Genomic DNA, 25,414 nt, shown 5'->3' on the forward strand with positions numbered 1-25,414 from the left:
CCCAGACTACCCCTCTAAAATTTACCTTATCCCTGACTTTGGGAACAACTTCCCAAAGTAGGTGGGAAAAGATTCCACACTCAGTTTTCTTAGCAATTTGTTATGGCAGTTTTGGGGATGAGGACAGCTATCCACCTGGAACCGAACTCATTAAAAAAAATAGTTCACATAGGCTGCTAAGTATTTGCCATCTGCTAATCTGCAATTTATCTTGTTTTTTTTTTCTTTTCATATATATATATATGAAAAGAATATTATTCTTGGAAGGAGACTTCTGTAAGGATTTATGTGCTGTGAAAGATATAGGCACTATGAAAAGGGGTATTAGATATGTTTGTACCCTCCCAAGATACAGCTTTCCAAGTCTTTAAACATCAGAAAGAAATTAAAGGGTTTGTGGCGCTTTTTTCCTGGAAAGAGAGAATGCAGAAGCCAAAATAGTTTTCTCCCAAAATCATAAACAAACAAACTCCCTCTCCAAACCCAAATACAGTGCAGCTAAAATGACTTCATGTGATGCTGCCAAGAAAGCATGGTGACAGCCGTAATGTAAATGCATGGATGGATGTATTTTTACATTATTTCAAGTCCCAAGAAGGAAAATGTCTTGCTCTGAATGAGAGAAACTGAAGTCATCAAGCAGTAGGTGCTGGACGAGTAACAGACTTTCTTACCTAAAATCACCCCAAACCCCAGTTGATACTAACTCCCACGTTAGTTTGACACCCATCCTCCTAAATCTAATTTCTTCTTGCTTGGATTTATTTGGGTTTTTAACTGTTTTGGTTATTTCGAAGGTGTATGCCAGGGTTTGGGGGGTGTGTTTGATTTTTTAAGTCTTGTTTTAAACAAAGTATCAGAAAACATTTTTCAAAGACTTTGAAGGAATTGTGCATTTCCCAAGTAACACTTTTCATTTAAAACATATTGCAAGAAACTCACTTAATTCTCTTGCTTTAATTAAAACATGACTGGAATTCAGCCCAGTATGTGAAGTCTTAAAACCTTCCAAAACGAACTTTTGGGAAACAATTCTATACATAAGAAAGCCTTCATCCCAGTCTCCTAAGGAGCAGTCAAGAGCATGATGTTTGGCTCCAGCTTCCCTTTTCCTTAACACCATGCTGTGGAGGAAGACATGAAAAGCGAGGTTAATGATGGAGGTCAATACCAGAAATGTTTGCGTATTTTTCACTCTCTCAGGGCAGTGTTTTCCAGAGCACAAGCAGAAGTGTCACACACACTACCTTTTACTTATTGCAGTTCATTGATGGCACAAAACAGTAGCAAGCTACACACAATGTTAAGGCAAGGCACATTCCCTATCATACATTGAAGGAATATGTAAGGTGCAAGAAAAAGCAATCAAAACCCATGGAAAATTACTACAATTGACACACTGCTGACTGGGCACCACTGTAATCTTTTTTAAGGTCGTCTTCATTTTGCCAGTTTAACTCTCAGTACAGAAAGTACCTTTGTACACAGAGTACAAATTTCAGCTAGTTACAGCTGACTCAAATCAAAGCTACCAAAGTACTACATGTCAACCTGCTTCCCGGGAGGCTATTTCTGTGCCTGCTTCAGCTTTTTCTCCTCAGCTCTTTCTGCAACAGAGAGGTCCACCACAAAGTTTGCCTGCACTTACTTTTTAAGCTTTAGGGAGGAGAGGGGCTCCCAAAATATCACTTATAGGTAAAGAAGCAAACCTAGAAAGTTTCAGCTCAGAAGGTCAAAGATTCAGAGAGAAATAACAGAAAATCGCAGGTGAAAACAGAAACACTGTAAAGTTTCACGCGTGCTGTCATTCAGCATGGATGGATGGCTCAATAGGCAGACCATGTGGTTGAAAACCAAAGACTGGTGTCGTGGCATCATTGTGCTAACATTGTGCCACATCCCCAAAGCCTCTGCGCTCCGGTTCCTTTACCTGTTAAATGTATACCATAGCGCTAGTCTAACTGCAGTATAGAAGGAAATGTTTTGATCATAAGCATTGAATTTAAAGGTCATACAAATTTTTAGCAGCAAAAGAAAAAATCTGAATTATGAAAAAGTCCTTCTCTGTACTGTCTTTTTTGAGATACTGCTGCCATTTCCAGTCAGAGAAGCTACTTTTCCTCCTTCAGGTTACACAATTAAAAGCCTAATCCTGCATTTCTTCCTTACAAGAGGAACCTTATGAATATGAAAGCCCCAGTGATACCAGTAGGCATTTTGGCATCCACAGTTACATGTACAGCCACAAGGGGTGCTAGAAACTTCCCCAGACTATTACAGGGCATTATTAATACAGCTGTAATTTAACACCAGTACTTTAACTTTCAGAAAGAGAAGGTACTTCTCATGGCAGGAGACCATCACCAGTGGCAGGACATGCCCATCACCACTGTACCAATGCATGTGGTTAGGAACACAGGGCCAGACAAAGCTGTGCAGCCATGAAGCCTGGGGCTCTGTGCACACAGGCAACCATATACTATAATCCATCTCATTGCCCACAAGAAGTATTTTGTGCCCAAGTTGCTCCTAGTGGAAGGCATTTTCAGGATCTCGCTACAGTGAGGGGTGGAAGCAGCCTGATTTCCAGTTTAAGCCTATTCAGGGCCAAGTTTATGCCCACTACTTCTTACGCAAATATTGCTCTTGGGTTTAAATAGTTTTTTCCCCTCTCTGGCATTTAGCCCTGGATGTATTTATAGAGTGCTGTCAAATCCCCTCTCAACTCTATTTTGCTAAACTAAACAAGCCAATCTCTTACAGTCCCTTCCCATAAGATAGGCTTTCCAAGCATTTAATACCTCCACAAGACTTTCCATAGATTTACATGTGTTCTAGCTCTAATTCAACTTTGACATAGTTTCTTTTAAAAAAGTATGCAATACTCTGAATTAAGCTGTTTAGTATCTTGTACAAGGGTACCAGTGAGATACCTGAGGTATTTGGCTTCTCTGCACTTTCACCACTGTCCCATCGTCACCATGTCACTAGCTAGAATAGGATGGACAGAGTTAACTTTGAAGGTTTAGTCCAAGACTCAGCCATACATAGAAGTAGCACAGTTAGTTAAGCATGAAGTTGAGGGGTCATTCCAAACCTCAGCACTGCAATTCCCTAACAGGTCAGAGAGGGACTCACTTGCATGTGTGCAACATGTCTCATTTTTAATGCAAACACTGACCATTAAGAGACTAGGAAGTGAGAGGCTCCACCAAGGTTGATCTTTTTATCCCACCCAACTCCCTCCCAGCCGTAAGCAGCTCTGTTCAGGCATCTGCTTCTGTTTTAAAACCAGAGAAATGCAAAGTTGCCTCCAGGTATTACACCTGCTGCACCCATCCACATCCGCAGATTAAGACAGGAACTAGTTCGGCTCACTGTCTTCTCCTACTGCCACTCATCAACCTTGTGCTGTCACACTGACATTTCAAAGCCTGCACTAGTGCTGCCCAGCCTTCCAGTGTGCTTCTCTACAAACCACCGAGCTACGGGCACTCACTTCTGCTCTCAGCTGCTGTGTGCCAAACTAAAACCCAGTCAAAGAAATAACAATCAGGCAGCGGTAGGCAGCACGCTGTTTGTGTCGCCCTAACCAGCTGCGACAGCCATGCAATAAGAGCGCAGCAGCGGGTGACATGCACACATACAGAGTAGTGCTAAAAGCACCATTTAGGCCTTGGTTTCGTCTTTCTTACCTTAGCGTTCTTGGGCTTCTCTGAAGTGTAAATTTAACTTTCAATTACAACATTCCTTTCATGTGTTACCCATGCATCAAAGAGTTGTGTAAGCACAACTTTCTCAACTTTTATTCTTAGAAGAGAAATACACATGAAACCATTATACAAGAAATCCAAAAGAGCTTGCTGCTGCCATCACCAAGTCACCAACAATATATGACAGGTGGAGGTCATCTTGAAGTTCACATCCTAGATTCACCTATTCATCCCAGTAGGCAGGGCTATATTCTCAGGAACTTTGCATTTCTAGAAGGTTGCTTGAGTCCCACTAACACACATGAACACAGCACTTACAAGAGCAGCAACCAGCAGAACAGCAGCAACAAATTATCAGTGAGAAGATGATGCTGGTAGCTCTCCTAACAACATTCATAGCACACAGAACCATTGCACACAACTTGGATACAGAGGGTAGCAGTTGCCTTCCCCATGTTATAACATGAACACTAAAACACTACTGTTTGGCACATTTTATATGCTCTTAGTGATTAGGTACAACTGTTCATACATGTATATTCTTAAATATAGTGAACACAAATCTTAAACACAAATTTTATGACAATAGGTTTGAAGTGATAAAAGACAATGCATGTCTTAAAAAGAACCCAGTTTATGTTCCTTCAGGTCAAATAACTTCCTTTCTAGTTCTGAGAATGTTTAGCCTGTTACTAACAAATACATGTGGTGGGCCTCCACTTTTACTTTTCAGTAAAAGGTTAAAATTCCAGATTTGGATGAAAACAGAACTCACACTCTTCAACCAGAGATGATCTTTCACTGTAAGAACTTCCCACAGTCAGCATATCAAACTTTTCTCTTTTTCATTTAAAGCTCCCTGTAGCTTTTTGGAGTTCAGTATGGGTGTTGTTTTGGTATTTGGGGTATTGGGGGGCTTTCAGTAAATCTGTAGAAATGTTAGTAAAGTCACATCAATGTCTCTGTATTGCCCCAGCAGCAGCTGAAATTTCTTTGAAGATGCTCACTAACACAATGCAAATACTTGGCAGTCACCTACAGCAAGAGTTGAAACATTCTTGAAACGCTCAGGGAACGGATATTTCAAAGACACCTTCAGATCTGAATGCTCGGTTCCCTTCCAAAGAACCTTTGAATAAATATTCATCAAAATTGGGAAACTCACATTCTGGCATGAGCTGTTTCCACAAAATCACGACAAAGGATTAAAGTTGTGAGATGCAAGAATTTAAAATTTATATATTGATATCTTTTTCTTCATTCATCCTTAAACATAAATTAACTCTGAGAAGGTCTTGCAAAGTCTTTATTCCTCAAACTGAAACCTTATGGAAAAGAAACTTGCAACATCGCTTGAAGTATAAATTTCCATCTGGGAGAAATAGTAACTTGCTTTTATATCTCCTTAGGGTCAGTAAAAATAAAAGATTAGCCATCAATTTTAGGCTTTTGCATTGTCTGAGTATATGCCTCATTCTTCCTTGATTGTGAAAGAAGGCCTCCATGGGAGCTTATAAGAAAGATAGAGACAGACTTTTTAGTAGGCCCTCTAGCGATAGGATGAGGGGTGATGGTTTTAGACAAAAGGTGGGGAGATTCAGACTAGATAAAAGGGGGGGAAAAAATATTCACAAGGAGGACAATGAAACCCTGGAGCCCAGAGAGGTGGTAGATGCTCTATCCCTGGAAACTAAGGTCAGGTTCTCTGGGGCTTTGAGCAACCTGATCAAGTTGAAGATGTCCCTGCTCATTGCAAGAGAGTTGTACTAGATGACTTTAAAGGTCCCTTCTAAGCCAAACCATTCCATGATTCTATAATCAGGTTTTGTATAGAAAGTATCTAAGTCATGTTTTGTTATAATGACATCTTTTGTTTTTAAAAGGCATTAGAATAAAGAAACTAAATGCATTTAGATGATAAATACAGGCTCAGTAAAAATCAACCATGCTTTTAAAGTACATTTACATGTCTGATAACAGTTCATAAAACAATATTTTTGTTCCTTTTCTCAATAGAAAGAAATGCTAACAGGGAGCAAGCTAAAGGCAGGAAGGGAAGGGAGGTGCCAGGGATTCCTAGGATGTCTCGTCTACTGTAAGTGGGCTCAGTTCCCCAGCAAGCTTTGTCCCTTAGCAGATGCAAGGGGCAAGAAGGCCAAACAGACTGGCAACAGCTATGGCTGCTGGTTTACAAGCAGCATACTGAAAAAGCAGCCTAAGGCTTTGTACAATACTCTGAATAACCCTTTATTTTCATATTTTTCCACACAGATAAAAGACTGTGCTTGAGCAGCAATAGTGACAGTTGCAACACCAATAGTTATCATACCAAATCCAATCTGTTTAGCTTCATTTAAACAAGCTAGATTTCTAAACGTTTTTTTATCCCTTCAGCTGGAAGAAGCTCTTATTTATATTAGTTGCTTAAGACTCCCCTGTGTTATGTGCTGCACAGTGGTATTGTGAGAACGTTCCATCCCGAATCACTCACCATATAAACAGAAGAGATACAGGAGATACTATTTTTCTTGCGTATAGTAATCCAGACCCAAGTCACTGAATGACTCAGAAGTTTTACTTAAGGTCACATAGGATACCTGTAGCACAGCTGCAATGTCACTTTTCTTTTAACTCAGACCTCTCACGTCCTGCTGTACTGTCCACCAACAGCATTGGTGACAGCCCTCAAGAGAGGCTAAGGCTGTCACTGCAGGTTCACCAATGCAATGTTCCTGTTGACTTGCAGTTCTCAGCTCTATCTTTGTGCAGCCTCAGGCTTACTCCAAGCATTAGCACTATTCAAAGCTCCCAGTGAAGCTGGCTCACATTTGTTTGCTAGAAGCATTTGTAATGCTTCAAAGGTAGCTCCTCCACAGCAATCTCCTACCACTAAACCAAAGGTGCCCATCTCCCATTGAAAACGTAAGAATTGCTCTAAAAGGTTACCTACGAATATTCCTTTATCTATTAACCCAATGTAATTTTACAAATACAATAAGATGAGATGAGACATGGTAAATTCTGAGCACAAAGTAGTTACTGCATACAGCAGAAGGGGTAAAACGGTCCATTAGGACAGCTGACAGTGATACAAATCCTTTAAGTGAATGCAGTGCTACTGAACCTCAGCAGTGCTCTGTGGGTTTGGAGAATCCCACAACCACCACATGAACAGCAATTAAGCACAAGGTAAAGCTGTAAACATTTTAACAGTAACCACGGCACTCTGGGAGGCCTGACTGCCCACTGCGGCTGCAAGCTCTGATCTGGTAGTTCCCTCAGGACCTTCTTTCAATCACATCACAGGCCATGATGACTAGCATTTCCAGAATAGATGTATTTTCAACACTGTATTTCAAGAGGCACTCTGGAAACATGGATACGCCTGCCACTTCTATACCCCATTAATTCTGGGGCACAAAATAACTGAGTGCACGCTCTAGCATTTCAGCCCTGACAAGTACTAAAGAGCCTTTTGGTGAAAGGGAGCATATGTTCAACTGCTTAGCAGAATCAGGGCCTTCATCATAGACATGGGTGATTTCACAGTTATTAAAATTAGGCTTGGTTCCATAAAGGTCTATCGCACACAGAATTTGCTGATAGTAAGGAAACATTGACTGTATATTCTATTACAGCACATAAACAGCAGGTTGGGTTTTTTTAAACCTGTACAACTATTACATATGTAGTACTTAAAAAAAAAAACAAACCTAAGCTAGCAAAATTCCCTTTAAAATATATTAAAGCATCATTACCACACTCAGTTTAAGAGCAGGACTGACATAAGTGCTAGTGCAAAACATCAACAAACCAGAGCATAAATCTTTTGAGTCCGGAAAAGACTCCTTTCATAGGTTATTTTTTCTTCTACAGAGCAACAATGTAATCATCAAGCAAACAGAGAGGGTGAAGGACTGAAAACCAGGCTTTTTTTTTCACCAACGTAAATGCATTCACTGCCTGGAACAACCAGCAAGTTATTTCTTTCCATGGTCTTCCTGTTATTTTAGCTTCTGGAAGGAAAATCTATTTGAAAAGATGCTATCTTTGCTTGCATGCACACATACATTATATGTAAATATATATATATTCGTTTTCACACACATGCACCTACATGGGGAGTAGGTCTGTTTAGGCATGTGGCCCCAAAATCCAGTCTTCTCTATGAACTGCAATTATGCATGCAGACAAAGTTTGGTTCTTCTTTTTAAGGTATGTAGGATAACAGTTACTATCTTTAAGTAATGATGTGAGGCTGTTGTCCAGGACAGCAGGGAAACAAGGGACAAAGAACAAGTATGGAATACCCTGGCAGACTTCAGACTAGTGAAAACTACTTCAGTAACATGAACCTTACTATCAGCCTGTACTCATTTACTGAGGCATGGCTTGTTGTTTTAGCCTGTCTTTAAATCCCCAGCAAGCTGCTGTCTTCAAACCTTACGACTTCTCCTAGTAAGGACCTGGGCAAACTCCCTCCAACTAGAGCAAAGCGTGAAGCATGGGAAATTTCAAAGCAGCAGACAGAAAAGGCTTTGAAGGGAAAAGGAGACAGATCTTTATATAGGTCCAGACTGAGCCAGGTATGTAAACATTTGCACAGCTATAAGCTGTAGGAGTACTCCCATTGTAATCAACAAGATCTCTTAACATGCTTAACGTGAGGCTTATGCTTACATACCTGGCATAAATGGAGACAGAACAAGCAACCGTGGGGCCTGCTTACAGGGAGGTTTCCAGCACACGTGGACAAGGAATGATGGGGCCACAGACCCAGCTCCATGTTCTCCTAAGAGCAACTGGTAATTCTGGATGGCCAGTTAGGGTAAGGCTGATATTTAGAGATACTGAAATAATCATCTAAGGAACATATATAAATACACAAATAAAAATACATATATATGTGTATGTGTTTGTACATGTGCATTTTTATATATATTTTTGTGTAAGTGTGTATATATATATTTCTAAATCAGGCCATAAGCTACAAGATGAGCTTTTCTGAGGCTCCCAAAGCTAACAGCAGATGCTGTTACAAACTACAACCTAAATGTCAAGTACCAACGATGCTTAAGTGCTACTTAATTAAAATGGAAGAGAACTAGCTTTGAAGTATTAATTCAGTCATTCACAAGGTTTTTATACATTCACAGCAAGAACCTAACTTACCCCTCAAGCACTCCAGCAACTTCAGGCACTCTAAGTTTTCACCTAGTAGTTTTTTATTTGCAGAAGTACCACATTATGCATATGAACAAGAAAGCTGTCTTGATCTCTAGGTATCTACTGTCTGGTTACACTCCATAACTTCCTTCTTACATTCTGTAGCCTAAAGCATTGGTCACTTATTCCACAAAAGTGATCTTTACTCTCAACAATATCCCACCAAGGACGCTAATAGCGGAAAACTAAATCACAAATCAAGCAGATACTCTGAATACTTTGGTGGAACAAACAGACCTATTAGTTAAATACAGTTTAGCATAAGATGTATTTGAGTCCCAAACAGAACTGGGAGTCAGTTATCTGTGCAACGGGGGCAGAACCTTGACCAGTGCTTTTTACTGACAGAAATACTAAAGCCTATACTACATAAAAGGAATATCTGATACATCACAGACCATGAAAAAGCATGAATTAAAAATCAATGGACATATGGAATCCACATGTGAGTAAAAACAGAATATATAAATTATTCATATATTACTATACAATCAATGAAGAGAACTTAAACATCAACCTGCGCTCCAGAATGTTCAAGTCAGTAAGAATCCACTATTAATCTTGAACTAGATTAATTACATGCACCAAAAAGTTTTAACAAGAAAAAAAAAAAAAAAAAAAAAAAATGCATCAAGTCACATCATCCAAATCAGTATCTGTTTTCTAAAGAAAACAAGAAGAAAAATACCATGTTTAGAAATGGATTTAAAAAACAGCTCTTGCTTTTTCCACAAGAAATTAAATTTTGCTTTAAGGAATTTCTTTGCGTCACCAGAATCCACAAATAGAGATTTAGTTTCTTCAAGCGCTTCTTGAAAAGGGACCTCCACCACATGCATTAAGAAGTCTTAAAAGAAAAAAAAAAAGTCAACTTTTTCTTCTGCTTTTTGCAAAGATCAGAACACACCAATCCTCTATTTTTGCTTGCAGAACTTTCTGCCTCTGCAACTCTTGCCAAAAATCCATTCTTTATCTTAAGTAGATAAAGAACGCATTTAACATAGAGCACCTTATTCTTATAAACACTCACGTAGCTTTCTGAAGGTTAACAGATGCATAAGAAAGAATAACAAGAACCTGAACTTTCAGAAAGGTTTTCAAGGTTTGATCTCTTTGTTATATTGCTGTTAGCTCCCATACAACCAAACAAAACTGGTGTTGCTTTTTAGGCAAGGCTTCTGTCATAGAATCACAGAATAGTTAGGGTTGGAAAGGACCTTAAGATCATCTAGTTCCAATCCCCCCTGCCATGGGCAGGGACACATCACACTAAACCACGTTGCCTAAGGGTCTGTCCAACCTGGCCTTGAACGTTGCCAGGGATGGAGCATTATGTCATCTAATTCATGTAATCTAATTCAAACTCAGAAGAGTGTCATGATTTAACTCCATTAGATGATATGGCTGCACCTGTTTACATACCTTCCAGGAATCTCTTTTCAAAGCAGAAATGCATGTTCTTTTAATAAGGGAGATAAGACAGCTTCACTCTAGCATCATTGCTACACTAGCGGTGTCACGCTGACAAGGGTGACAAAGGATACTTTTCTAATGATGGCAGCAGAAAAGGAAGGATGGTGGGAGAGACCACAGTTCATGGCTCCATTGCATTTGGGACTAGGCATCCTCTTAAACAACATGCCTCTGCCTGTTTTTCATTGGGAGGTTAAGTCTATATCCTTCGAGATCTAAGAAGCTGTACTAGAAGACAGGACACTACTGCCTAATGGTCAATGCTGCCATGATGGGTACCCAACTATTAGCCATAGCCCTCTAGTCATCATTTGTCTACATGGAAACACCTGGTTCCTTCCACACAGTGGAAGTGCCAAGTGAGCATGATCTCTGCAGTTTCCAGTGGAGGAGATAGAAAGCAGAAAACCAGTCACTGGAGCGATGGGTTTGAAGAGGTAGACCTGGTAAAGTTCACCACCATCATCTCTGCTCTGATTTGGCAAGAGTTAAAGAAGTTAAAGGATTAGAGGAGAAAATACAATAAAATAAAATAAAAAGTCCTGTTATTTTAGAAAAGTTAATTCCTGGAATGATTGCTGGCAGGGGACCACAGTAACAGAGCAAACAAAGAGGCAGAGATTCAGGGTAAGTCTTTCCTATCAAGTTGGCATACGCCCCAGAGATTGTTCAGCAGTTCTCCGGGATCAGTGAGAGAAAGTCAGCTGTGGGAACCCAGCCTTGCCTTTGCAGGCATCAGCAACCTTGTAAACACCCAGTAAAAGGGCTCTGAAGTGAAGAGAAACACAAAACCAGGCTGGGTTCGCAGCTGGTGTGAACTGGTATCATTCCACCCCCCACGTAAAGCCAAGATTTGTGGTTTCAGCTCCCCTGTTGAAGTCGTACTCCCAGGTACCAGCGGCCCTTCTGGGCTGAGCAGGCTTTGCAACATGACTGCATGCAGAGGCTCTGTGGAAATATCCCTCTCTGGCCTTCATAGGCAGCAGAGTCACTCCCCGGCTGCAGCAGACACTCTCATTTCTGTGATACTATTTCAGACCGTATTAGGGATGAGGATCTGGCCTTAGACAGGGCACCCTCGAACTGCCCCAGTAGCACAGTGCCACGGGCCACCACACTCAAAAGCACTGTAAGGAACATATTTGCCCCTTACCCACAATAAAAAGGTGGCAAAAGAAGATTAGCCTTAAGTTAACCACATAGGACTCCCCCAGGCACCATTAGGCAGAGCTAAAAGCCAGGACAGAAAAAGAACGGTTAAACTGCATTCCTCTCAGAGTACCCATTAAAAGAAAAGCCCTTGTCTTCAGCCAACGGCAAATCCAGTATTCTGCAAAAGTGAATTAAAGTGGCTGGAACAGAGCTTTTCTGAAGCAGTTTACATTGGACAGATCACAAGAACAATAATCACAAAACACGCTTTCTGTGAACCTTCCAAATTATCGCATTTCTTCTTTTGACAGCAACAAAAAACATTCAGAAGGGGAAAAAAAGAATCTGAAATTTAAGGGATAAGTGCAAGTCAGTTTTAAGGGTTAAGGATCTGAAATAGGAACAAAAGCAATAAAAGAAGAGTCAGGTCTTTTGAGTGTAGCCCAAACTCATAGTGATAGAAGTAATCAGATACTTTCTTGGTGACAAAGTCCAAGAGCACAACAAGAAAGATAGCCAGTTTTCTCAGAATTTATAGCTGATGAACAAAACACTAGTCATTCATACAACTGTAACATCCAAGCAAAATCAGTACCTCATTATGCTGCTCAAACACACAGAAACAGACGATCCTGGTCCAAAGAGACTGCAAAGCAACTGGATAAACCAAAGAGCAACAGAGGGAGAAAAACAATCAAGAGAAATCCTTCATTTGCAGGTCAGCAGAGAGCTTAGGAGATGCCCTTTTGTACACAAACCACCTGCCATTAATTTCTGAGCATGAGCTTCAGGTGAGACACATCATTGCACCTTGGGCTTTTTAACTTGCAAACCTGTAGCACTGTTAATGCTTTGGCAATTTTGTTGGCTTTACTTTCCCAAAGACAGGCTTTCTGACAAGCTTGGGGGTAAAATACATCAAAGAGCAGTTTGCACTCACAGATTCAGCATGATAGAGTGGCCCAAATCATATGGTCAACAGTCAGCAGGAGCTGCCCTGCCCCACAGTCCCCCTTCATCCCTGTATAGCTTTACAAGGCATCTCAGCTGCATTAGAATGAATTTCAGGAGACCCTTCCTTTCCAAGAGACAGAAACAGGGACCAAAACACCTTTCCATTTCCAAATCCCTCACAAGGCCTCCCCCCGTCATCTGGTTCCCCACACCCACATTGACTCCTTCCTAAAGACCAACTTCCTTCCTCATCTGGTGTAAGCTGTGTGAGCCCAGCTGGCTCCTAACCCCCCTTGATGGGCACAGGTGCCCATGTTCCCTGCAATGCCCATCACTGCCGTCCTCGCAGGAGAAGGGAGGAAACCATTGCAACCTAGGGACAGCACCAATACCCCTCACTTCTGCCTTAATATCTGGTTTTGGGGCTGCTTTTAAACGAGTCAAGCTGCAAATCCACTGCTAGGGTGCCCATATCCAGCTGCTCCTCTGGAGCAAATACCCTTTGCATTGGCAGTGTAGTCTGGAGATGTAAAAGCAAGGACATTTTTCAGATGATAATGTCCAAATTAAGTGACATTTGAGCCCAAATACAGATTTCACAGAATTTCAGTTTCTTCTGCACTTTAAATAGGAAAAAATAAGATTTCAGCATGGCAGGTTGAAAGATGAGTTACTGACATTAATGTTTGGTTAACAGTCTGAGTTACTGGTTTTTCTTCCTCTGGAAGCTGATGCAGTTCCACGCTGAGTTTCATTTACACTGTATGATTTGACATGACCGTATGTAATTTAATTTCTCTTAGTTTCTCAGTTTGAGAGCAGATTGCAAAACTGGGGATTAGCTGGAATCAAATGGAATCCATTTTTTTTCCCTTTCTTCTTTTTTTCCCTGGTGGAAGATTTCAGTAACTAATCAGCAAGGCTCAAATGACAGGCTTAGCAAGTCTTGGGCAGTTTACAACATATTCTGTATCAGAACATGCAAATTTCAAGCCACTTTTCATTGCTTTCCCTTCTTCTGGAGTTCAAATATTTCAGTATTTCCTGGAATGCATAGAAGCATTACAAATATAATCAGACTGAAACTCACTTTCAAAACATTTTGGCATTACTCAGACCTACTTTTAAGTGTAGGCCAAATTTCATGTTCATTTGTGTCCAGGAAGTTCAGAGGTCACCATGCACACACCTTGAAAGCAGAAACAAACCATCTGAAATTCATAAGTGTGGGTCCCATCTTTCTATCTGAGAAAGGTGGAGTGAAAAGTTCAAGACCAAAAACTCCATAAAATCAAGTCTGTTAATTAAATGCTGAGTGACAATGTATCAAAGGCAAAGGAAGTAATTCCATGTGCTCCACTTGGCATGGGATCAGGCCCTTCATTTGAAATTTTGCAGGGTGAGGAATATAGAAAAGAACACAGTATTACCTTCTGCTTTTCAAAAGGCAAAGTCTCTTGTCCAACCTTCTAGGGAAGTTTCCTAACCAAGTGATCAGCACATACCTGCACATCAGGGAACCGATCTTGAAGGATTGCCTAGCTTATTTGAGTATATTTTCCAAGATTTGGAGAGCTGCTCTTCGCAATCAGTTCTCCCCGGGTTCCCCCTTGCCCTGGTGGCAGAGGTAGCTCTGCTTGATGCTCTGTCCGTATGCCTGTCCTCCCCTGTGTAACTTCAGCCCTCTGCTTGATAACCAGTAGGCTATAAGCCATGTAGCGCCTAAGGCTTTCCTGCATCCCGACTGAAATCCCTCCACTGTGCTAGCCCAGATCACTGCTGGTGCTCTCTGCCTTTTCTTGGCTGTGATCACTCACCACACCTTTAATGCTGTCTATCACTATTAGAGCTACCAGAAGGATCAACCGCAGCAACACACGACAGATTTTTCTCCGTATTCCAAGGCCCATCCCTTACCTTCCTTTCTCTCCTCTCCTCCCCTCCCCTCTCTTTTCTTGTCCTTCCTTTCATATCTTCACTTTATTTTTTATTTTCTTTTTGCCTTTTTCTCTCTTTTTTTTCTCTCTCTCTTGCCTTGCTTTTCTTTCTTTTCTTTTTTCCACCTTAGATGAAAAACCACCTTTTTTTTCCAGCTACTTCTAGTGCTGCCAGCAGTTCTTCCTGGGAATATATGTTGCAGCTAATCTCCCTAACCTTGAATTCCACCTAACCTTGAAATCACTATCCCAGTCAGAAAACGAGATTAACTTCCTGAACTTTTTGCAGTTGCTGCCAGAAAGGCCAAACTCTAAAAGTTTGTGATCTGTTTTTTTTTACATAAGCAACCACTAGGTATAAAGATATTATCTGTTTATACCCAAATGATCTGCGGAGGTCTTTCACAAGCCCTTTGGGGAGGCTTCTCTCTGCTTCAGGAACGGGAGATTGGGAAACTGCGGTTGTTCATATTGGTTTTACGGGAAAAATAGAATGTCCTCACTTTGCAAAACAATTTAACTTCTCTGCTATGCTGCAACACATGCATTTCTAAATGAACACAATGGCTCTGCAAGACAGACAATGGATTCCATCTGTCTAAACAGAGATGGCCTCTGCTATCAGGTCAGCTTGCAATCTCTAGTTTGTCCTTCTGATTGGAAAGTACCAAACTACATACAGACAGCTTAAAAGAAGGGACTAGGACTTGCCCAACATCAAACAGGAAATCTATGGCATGCAGATTTTCTGATAGTCCTCAGTTAGCCCAGCAAACACTGGACCAGTCTTCTTCACATGAGGATATATCCCGAAAAGCTATGGAAGCCAGCAGAGCTATGATAAATTCCACCATTTCAACATGTGATACATCTGCTGTGCTCAATCTTCATCAAACTTAAGAGTTTGGTTTCTGGCTCCTTCTTCCGTGAAGAACTGGAAGAACTATCTTTGATTTTATTTGCAGAAAGAGGTGGGGAATGCACTTGACCAGTCCAATTAAGACAGCTTTCAATCACACAATACTTATTTTCATAACACTGCAAATGTTCATATTCAACCCATTCAAATGGATATGCATAACATGAAAGAAGATCTATTTCAATTTATCAAGTAACATCAACTGGATTCCAGCGTTCAGCTGTTGATTGAACGCCTAGGTAGTACTATCAACAATCAGCTATTGAAAGAATCCGCAGCAGAATTCACTTCCAACAATTTCCTAAAACAACTCCTAAAAAAATCAGTTCCCTAAAGCCCAGGGAACCAAGCTGGACAAATTCCAGACCCACAAGGAAGCCAGCAATGATCTGCATTTTGTTTCACAGACAAATATGTACAAGAGATGTTGTCAGCTCTATCGACTTTATCACTAATCTTGCTACTGCTTCTTTTCCTTTAAAATCTCATCTAGGTATACTGTTCTACCATGCTGTTTTAGAACTCTCTTCTGAATTTCTAAACTGCTCCTGATTGTTTTAGGGTCTGATTCTGGGTATTTGAGTATTTAAGGTTGGCAATAGTCCACAGTTCTCACAATTTACTCACAAAAAAGGTTAGGATTTCTCCTTTCTTCAAACACAGTTCAGTAAATGAGTCTTCTACTGACGTCACCTACTAACATTGCTAATAGTATGGTTGTAATGCAAGTACAAATACTGTATAAAGCCTTGTGGGTCATTTAAGAAACACCTAAATTTCAGATCATATTATAACTTAAAGTGAAAGTGCAATGACAAGAGAGGGAGAAAACACTTTTTAACCCTACCAAAGAAACAAAACCCCCAAAGGTTCCAGGCTTCTGAATGACAGCATAGAAAAATACAAAAGCTTTTCCCATAGGAAGTTAAAGAAATGAGGGTTTGTGTACCTTGAACGTGTCTAATAATTTTAAAGCATCTCCAGAGATAAAATATGTTAATAGTTTGTCTATAAGCAGATGACACAATCTGGCATATTCAGAAACATGAAAAAAATTCATGATGCTGACTTAGGGTCAGACTCCAAGTCCACTGAAATCAATTTGAATTCCCCCTGATTGCCTTCAAAGGGCAACGGATTAGGCTTTTAACTCTCCAGTGCTTATGGCACAAAATAGATCTGTAATGTTTTCTAACAGTTTTCATGCTTTAGGAGAACCAATTGCTTGGTTAGAAGTACAATGCTTTGGAAACACATGCTCTAAAACTCCACAAACACAGTTTGTAAACGCAAAGGAGATTGGACAACCAGTGCATTAGGAGAGAATTTGAAGAAGGCAAGTTCATAAAGCCACACAAAATAAGTCAGCAAGCAGGACAGACTCTTCGAAAGTGTTAATAAATGCAAATTTGTTAACAAATTAACATCAATGACTGAGAGTAGCAGGTCCTCACAACTCAACAGGTAGTTAATACTGATTTGCAACCACGATCTGCTGCTATACTGTTTGGTCATGTAAGCTCCTGCCAGGTCTGCTGCTGTTACAGCCAGAGCTTTTCTGCAGAGGTATGGGGAGACTTGGGCTGCACAACAAGGGCTGCAGATTATGCATCAGCCTTACTTACCATACCACAGAATGTGGAGTTTCCTCTCAACACAGAGTGTAAGTCTCCAGCAGTGTTTTCCCTTTGATCCTGATTATTCTTAAGGTCCTTTCTCTATCTCAAGCTGTTCCCTGTCAAATATGCACCTTAAAGCACTAAGAATTTAGTGGACTGGATGTTATACCGAGTGGGCACAACTGGCTAGGAGTACAGGCGGTTGGACAGTGTCGTTCCCGAAAACCTGAATTCAGAAAAATGGTGCCCCAGTGACTCATGTATAGTTTGTAGAGTGAGTGCTTCATGATCCCATTTTCCTCTGGCTAGACTGCATTTCCGACTAAGCAAACAGTGTGCTCTCATGATAAATTCATGTGAGATATCACAGGAGTCCCGTGGCCACTTGGCCTGAAGATGAAACAGGCATCAGATACTTAAACTGTGACTTGCAGGAAGCTCTGCAGTGGCATTGCTGCATCAGTATTTCCACCTTTCACCTATAAGCCTTCACTTTTGGCTTTGGAAGAGAGGAAGGCTTCAGATGAAAAGACCACAGAATTTACCAGAGAACTCACTTCTCACACAAGGTTTGCTTTTGTCAGAGGCTCAATCCTCCAGGAGAAGAGAGCGTCAGTGGGAAACGTACACACTACCCTGCATTTCTATATGCAATATTTTAACCTGAAACTTTAGCTTCTCCTAAAATGGATCTGCAAGACATGAGAGCTACATATGCATTCCTCTACCAAGTTACACATCTTCAAATTTCTTCTCGTGCTTTAAAGCTCTTTTGGCTAGTTTGGGGTACTTATCGGGTAGACAAATAGTGAAACAGCTGAAGCACAGAAGCAACTGCAGTGAAGTGGGCTCCTCCCAAGCCTGCTTCCCTGAGTACCTTGTAAACAAGCAGTGTGACACTGCTCACTGTAAACTGGAGCATCATGAAGACATTTTAAGGCAGGCAGTTTAGTGCACCCTCTACACTATGTTAACTCAGGGCTAATTGGTGCTTGCTAATTGACTTTTATCTGTAGCTCTGGAGAATGGAAAAAACCTAAACATTAATAATTTGTCCCCACCTCAACCCTTGCTTGGCCACCCCTTCAATACTTGACATGCCAAAACAGGAGATCTTGTTGCAGAAGTTTCATGGGTCCTTGGCATATGTGATCCCAGGCATTTTTCTCATAAGTCTGGTCCAAATTCCAGTCACAACAGAACCATACAGTAATTGAATAGATTGGTTGTCAGCTTTAAAAAGGTGGCTATGTCACTGTTTATCAGTGTATTTTTATCACATTGGCCAGTATCATGCAGACCTCTGTGTAGGGAGGTTACTTGATCCTGCAGGAACTGCTCTGAGGTTGGTTGGGGTTTTTTTTTTCACCAGCTAATAGCGTTTAGCATTTCACCAGGCCACATTAAACTCAATGTACAAGCAGTTAAGAGAAGTACTGTATCTGGCACTGTTTAATGTCACTGACATGAAATGTGAGCAGCTGTGCCAGCATTCCTGAACTCTGAAAGTACTTTACCTTCCCTCTGTCTTTTGGCAATTAAATACATTTTAATACATTTTGGGGAAATAAATACATTTTAATACAGTGCTATAATGTTAGGTAGGTCAAAGGATTAACTATGTCTTGTCATTTAGGTATTAAAAGAAATCATGACCATGTTAGTCATAGAGATGACTAGCTGCCTTTTATCTCCAGGTTCACCAGGCTGAGGATTTACAGTACTCAGTAAGTGGCAGAGCTGTATGACAATTTAATGAAAGTGTTCTCCCCAGTTATTGAGTAGGCACGCACACTCACTGCAAGAGTTATTCTGACTGCTACTTTAGCCTCAGCACATTGTCATTAGACATCTTTGACTGAGCTTTAATCTTTGGAGAAGCAAGGTCAAAACTCCAATTAATATCAACAGGCATCAAAAGCCTCTATTTCAATGAACTTGAAAAAGGAGAAGCTTTTTATTTTGTATGTAAGTCAAGAACGGGATATTTTCTCTTTCTCTGTTTGTTTTTATATTACCCAAAAAAAAAAATAAATTACAAAATAAACTATTTTCTGTTGATTTTGATCTTATAAACCTGCAAAGGAAAGGGGCATTTGACTTCCAGCACAATTAAGCGATCGCTTTCAACAGATCAATCTTTGCATTCACATGGCTTCACTGGCCTTTCTTTACATACAGGCTGGATAGCTGCCAAGGCTGGTGGGCTTCTGCTAATGGTAACTGGTTCCTCCTGGCCACTCATCAAAAAAGACCTCCTTTTGAATGTCAGCTCTAGGGTACCTATTGCAGACAAGCATGCAGGGACTTCCCAAGTGTGGGGGAAGATTCTGAGGAAGGGATACCAGGAACATGAGCTGCATAGGAGCAAGAAAAATCCATTACTGTCCATTTGCCTGTTGTTTGATGGGAATTTTCTTTTGATGCATTAAAATATCCCTCAGCGAGATCCTCAGGCTATGCAAAACCAGCCTGATCGCACCAATTTTGCAGTTTTCTGGGTGATTTATACCTGGTGAAGAGCTTTACTAGCTTGCATGGAAAAGAAAGGAAAACAATTATATGAGGAGGGCTGAGGAAACATTTTTCATGGTGAAGATAATACAAGAACAATGGGATCCCCCGGTGCAGAGAATGGAGCCAAAGGGGCCATGGACCATGGAGTCAGAACAGATGTCAAAATGGAAATCTCCTTTTCCAGTGGTAGTTACAGCTTCCTGGCAAACAGCTTTAGATGGGTTCAGTTCAGAACCAGACAACAGGTATGTCCTATATCTCTCTTTTTCTTCTTTTTTTTTTTAAATAAAGAGAAGCTTTATATTAATAAAGTGATTAATACAGTGATGTGTAAATCAAGTCAAATTAAAGCAAATACCACACACACATCATGGCAGCACCAGCAGATTCCTTTCCAATTTAAGCAGAGAAAAACAAACATTCATTGCCAGAGGCAGCTGTGTAGTCATTCCTAACTACATCCCTTCCTTGAAATTGGAGGGATCTCAGTTTATGAGATCCAGAATCCCATGTGATGGTTGATTTCCAGTTTTGCAGTACAAGAGAAAACCATTTTGAAAGTACAAGATTGTCAAAACGCAATTGAACTCCAGAGACACGTATTCATGAAGATTCTTGAGAAGAATGCAGTAAATTTTGTAAATATTCTTTTTCTGCATTGATTCCCTCATTTTTAAAGGAAAAGAGTACTATACGACAGCTTGGATATTATCGTGACAATTATTTAACTGTCTTCCAACTCACCCAAAATCAAAGGACCAAAGCTTGTGAAAAGGCAAAATTTCATGATCAGACCTTGGAAGCTTTTTAGGCTCCCAAACAGCCTCCTATTTGAAGACTTAATTTATTTCTGACTTGAAGAAGAATTAGCAACAGCCTGTGTGTGAGTGTATGACTTAAACACTGAGAAACGATATCTGGATTTCTCCTACTGCAGTAAGTATTAGAGGTGAGACAAAATAATATGTCTGATTACCCCTTTAGGTATTTGACTGTCATCAACATAGCAGAGGGAAAACACTAAAAAAAGAAAAAGAAAAGGAAACACTGTTTGCGTGTGAACTCTGCACGAAATACGTTATGGAGTTAATAGCCCGATATTCAGCTGATTTAAACCAGCATTGTGACGTTCAAGTCAAAGAAGCTCTGCCAATTTATTGTAGTTGAGGATGTGGTGATTAGCTATTTGCATTGCTTGGAAAAGCACAGAAAAAAGTAATTTTTTTTGAAATCCTTGAACAAAACTGAGCAATATTTTGCTATATTTTATGTATGTGTTTCCTAGAAATGAGAAGAAAATAGCCTTTAATAAAGTAAAACCAGCAAACTTAGTTGAGTGTTATCTGACAATACTAAATAGTTTTCATTAGTAAACAAAGTTCAGTTCAATCCCAGATTATCTGCTTTATGTGAAGCTGGATTCAAAACGCTGCTTTTCTCATTAAGAAAGGGATGTTCCCCTTAGATTAAAAGGAAGGTGGACTACATCAAAACCTCTTCCAATCCAGTTTCAATTCTTCCCCTATGGTGTCCCTATTCTCAATTCAGACTTATTTCTGTATTTATTTTAGAAGTCACTCTTCCAGGATCTCATGATATCTTTAGCACATGGACGGAGTATGGAGTTTAGTGCCAGGAATGCAGTGCAAGAGGAAGAAAAAAAAAGAAAAAAAAAAGGAAAAAAAAAAAAAGAGGAGAAGATCTGAAAAACCAGAATACAAAACCACAGAGAAAACAAGCAAACAAATGAACCAAAACACACTGGGCTTCAAAAATGAGCAACCACAGTGGGGTTCCACTGCAATTTGATTATGTAATAACCTCTTTTCTTCCCCCAGAAGGTAATGCAGAGTTGTGAAGTTCAAATGTAATGCAGAGGATGTTGTTTGTTAGAGTGGAAACAAAGTGACAAGCCAGTTCCATTGCCAGGCCCGTTTCCGATACTTGAGAGAAATACGGACATTATGTGTTGAGTGTCAATTTGAGTTAGTTTTATTCAGCTCTAGGAACAGAAAGGCTTTGCCTCACTCCCAGGGTGTACACAACAAAGGTTAGGCCCCTCCCATAGGCTGAGTTTACTTTAGCTATAAGTTACATACTGCGATAGAGGAGCATGGCATGTCTTCTGTGAGTGAAGTACTGCCAAATTGGTTTGTGCAGAAGAAATGGCTCTTCTTTAATCTTTTCCTGACTATTTGTCATAGATCAAATTCTTCCACCTTCTTGCAGTGCACGGAGCCCTACTCTTTGGAGCGACCCTACTGCAGGATATGGTATTACTACATTTGAGGAAGGTTTGTCAACTCTCACAGTGTTTTAATCATGAGGGTGGGGCTGAGTCAGAAGTTTTGCACAGATTTTAACCTGTGTTTTCTCCATAGTGAAAGACGCTTTGGATGGCAGCTAAAGCCAGAGACAGCGATTGCTACCTACTCATAGAACCAGATTGTGAAGCCTGGCAGGTTCTGGCATCTGACATTCAGCATGTGGTTTTGTGTGGATCGATGTTTAACCAACACTACCCTGGGCCTTCCTGAATAAAATTACAAAAGACTATTCAATCATAGTTTGTCTCTCAACTGGTCTTGGAATAGGCTTGTTTCATAACTAAAGAACTGTGCCAATTTCAGCTTATTTCTGCTGGGACATGCTGCGACTGTCATGACCATGCAATGTACTATAAAGACATATTGGTAATTTGGAATACCAGGGAACAGAAGTGAGTTTTGCAATGGTTACTCTACCCATGATTTAAAACAGAGAAGAATAAAGTATTCATGACTGATAATTCTGTTCAAAATCAGTGAGATCAACCACCAATTTGTACATGATTGATTTTCTACTAAAATAATCACACAAGGCAGTTTTCTGCAAGTGGAAAGTCTAGTATACAGATTTTAAAGGTTCTGCTTCTTTTCACTAACATTATGTCTTTCTGGAGACAAACGTTTAGGCAATTACTGTAATTATGATAAGAACTCCATTTCCCATATGAAGTACAGAAAATGAGTAGCCACACAGGACCATACAACTACATTTACCCTCCCCCAAGAAAATCTTTCACGCAGACAGTATGAGATTGTTTATTTGATACATCAGTGTTAAAATCATACAAACACACATGGAAGAAAATTAGGAATTAAATTATGTATTCTCTTTGAGTCCCATTAGGGGAGCTGAAGGGAGCAAAGAGAGGACAACATAAGGTGAACTCAGTGTGAAGGAATGTAGCTAATGTTCCTTATCTGACCTCATGCTGAGCCACAGCACCAGTGCGGAGCAGTTCTTCTATGGCATCATCCTCATAACCCAGCATGCCCTTCAGTATCTCCACTGTATGTTGTCCAACAAGAGGAGGTGGTTTCGGATGTGACACAGCAAAATCACTGTATCTGACACCTGGTCCTGTAAAAAAAGCAGAGGAGGGCAATCATTTTCAAAAGTTACTGCCCATATTCATATTGAAGTGTCTATGTTAGTTTAAAAGAAAGTATCTCGTTTTCCCAGCAGTCTTATCACAGTCCTTACCACAGAAATGTTATATTCTGGAATTAGAGACTACAAAAATTCCAGTTCACAATAATGTAATAATAAGCAAGTTTTAAGTAGTTCATCTCAATGCAGAATTGCTGAATTTAGAATTTGCCCAATTTTAAGAAAACCTTCCTACTGTTCCCAGTGGTATGTGTATCGGGGTACTCTGAGTCATAAGGCACATGGACAACAACGGGGTGATTGGTGACAGCCAACAGGGCTTCACTAAGGGCAAATTGCGCCTGACCAATTCGATGGCCTTCTATGATGGGGCCAAGGCACTTGGTGGATAAGGGAAGAGCAACTGACATCATCTACCTGGACTTCTGCAAGGCATTTGACACTGTCCCACACGACATCCTTGTCTCTAAAGTGGAGAGGCATGGATTTGATGGATGGACGACTTGGTGGATAAGGAATTGGCTGGTTGGTCACACTCAGAGACTTGCGGTCAACGGCTCGATGTCCAAGCGGAGACCGGTGATGAGCGGTGTTCCTCAGGGATCGGTATTGGCACTGGCACTGTTTAACATCTTTGCTGGCAACATGGACAGCAGGACTGAGTGCACCCTCAGCAAGTATATGGACAACACCAAGATGTGTGGTGCAGTTCACACACTGGAGGGAAGGGATGCCATTCAGAGAGACCTTGACACACTTGAGACGTGGGCCAATGCCAACCTCATGAAGTTCAGCAAGGTCAAGTGCAAGGTCCTGCACCTGGGTTGGGCCGATCCCAAGCACAAATACAGGCTGGCTGGAGGCTGGGCTCAGAGCAGCCCTGAGAAGGACTTGGGGGTGTTGGTTGATGAGATGCTCAACATGAGCCTGCAGCATGTGCTCAAAGCCCAGAAATCACCTGTGTGCTGGGCTGCATCAAAAGGAGTGTGGCCAGCAGATCAAGGGAGAGGAGAATCCCCCTCTACTCCACTCTTGTGAGAACCTCGCCCTTCCCCAGTTCTGTGTCCAGCTCTGGGGACAACATCACAAGAGGGATGTGGATCTGTTTGAACGAGTCCCGAGGAGGACACGGAGATGCTCTGAGGGCTGGAGCACCTCTGCTATGGAGACAGGCTGAGTTTGGCTTGTTCAGCCTGGAGGAGGCTCTAGGGAGACCTTAGGGCAGCTCCCAGTACCTAAAAGGGCTACAAAAAATGTGGAGAGGGACTTTTTACAAGGGCCTGTAGTGACAGGACAAGGGGGAATGGCTTTAAACTGACAAGAGGGGAGATTGAGATTAGACATTAGGCAGAAGTTCTTCCCTGTGAGGGTGCTGAGGCGCTGGCACAGGGTGCCCAGAGAAGCTGTGGCTGCCTCATCCCTGGCAGTGTTCAAGGCCAGGTTGGACACAGGGGCTTGGAGCAACCTGCTCTAGTGGAAGGTGTCCCTGCCTATGGCAGGGGGTTTGGAACTGGATGAGCTTTTAAGTTCCCTTCCAACTCTAACTATTCTGTGATTCTATGATTTTTAGTGGGATAGCTGATGGAAATGAGAGCATACATGCTCAGGTTTCTGAGGACGTGAAGGTAAAACTAACTGTGAAGCAGATTTCAGTGACCTGGTTACGCTGGAAAAATGGTCTGACAAAGCAGGGTGAAATTCAGTAATGTCAAGGGGAGGGAACTGCATTTTATTACACAAATACAGGGCAGGGGACAAATAGCAAGGTAGAAGTAGCTAGAGATTATTCTAGATCACAAAGTTAGGATGAGTCAACAACATCATGCTGTTGTGAAAAAGCAAGCACCATACAGGGACATACAAACAAAAGAAAAGCCTGCAGGACACATGAAATAATCTTTTTGCTCTAGTTAGAGCTGGCAGGTGGCAGCTGGAGCAGTGTCTGGTGTAGTGCCCCCACTGCACAGCCATCTGGAATACCTAAAGAGGTTCTAGAGGACACCAACCAAAACAATCAGTGAAAACATGACAGTCTGAACAAAGTGGGATTGTGAACTTGAAGAGAAAGGACAGGGAAAAGTATCTTTTGTCTTCAAAACATTTATTAAAAAAACCCAAACCAAACCAAACCATACCATACATACCAAGAATAAAAATAACTGATTTAAATTGCAACAAAGGAACCTGAAGTGAGGTACTAGAAAATTATAAAAGAAAATTTTTATAATGGCAGGGATAGAAAAATGCTGAAACAGGGCATACGAGGAGGCTGTGGAGTTATTAGTCAGGTCTTCAGGAACAAGAATTATTCAAGCATAGCTTGATTTTATGGCTCATCCCTGGGGCTTACTGATGGATTAAATGATCTCTCACAGTCCCTTTCACCCACTAATAGTCATCAAAGCTCAGATACAGCTCACATCAGGGATAACTTTTCAATTAACTTATTCCTCTAATTCTACTCACTTT

General features: G+C 40.9%; 1 protein-coding gene across 3 annotated transcripts in view; it reads right to left on the bottom strand.

Moving 5' to 3' along the window:
* Positions 1–22,577: 22,577 nt before the first annotated feature.
* The window catches only part of SUGCT (succinyl-CoA:glutarate-CoA transferase), a 307,991-nt gene continuing 305,154 nt past the window's right edge, over positions 22,578–25,414 (bottom strand). For all 3 annotated transcript variants that reach the window (XM_030486510.1, XM_030486484.1, XM_030486500.1), the window contains one exon: positions 22,578–22,915. Coding sequence is in view for 2 of the 3 variants with exons in the window: in XM_030486484.1 (XP_030342344.1) it covers positions 22,752–22,915 (164 nt within the window). In the remaining variant the exon portion in view is untranslated. The remainder of the gene's footprint in view (positions 22,916–25,414) is intronic.

Source organism: Strigops habroptila, chromosome 1 (genome assembly GCF_004027225.2).
Source record: "Strigops habroptila isolate Jane chromosome 1, bStrHab1.2.pri, whole genome shotgun sequence".
NCBI lineage: Eukaryota > Metazoa > Chordata > Aves > Psittaciformes > Psittacidae > Strigops > Strigops habroptila.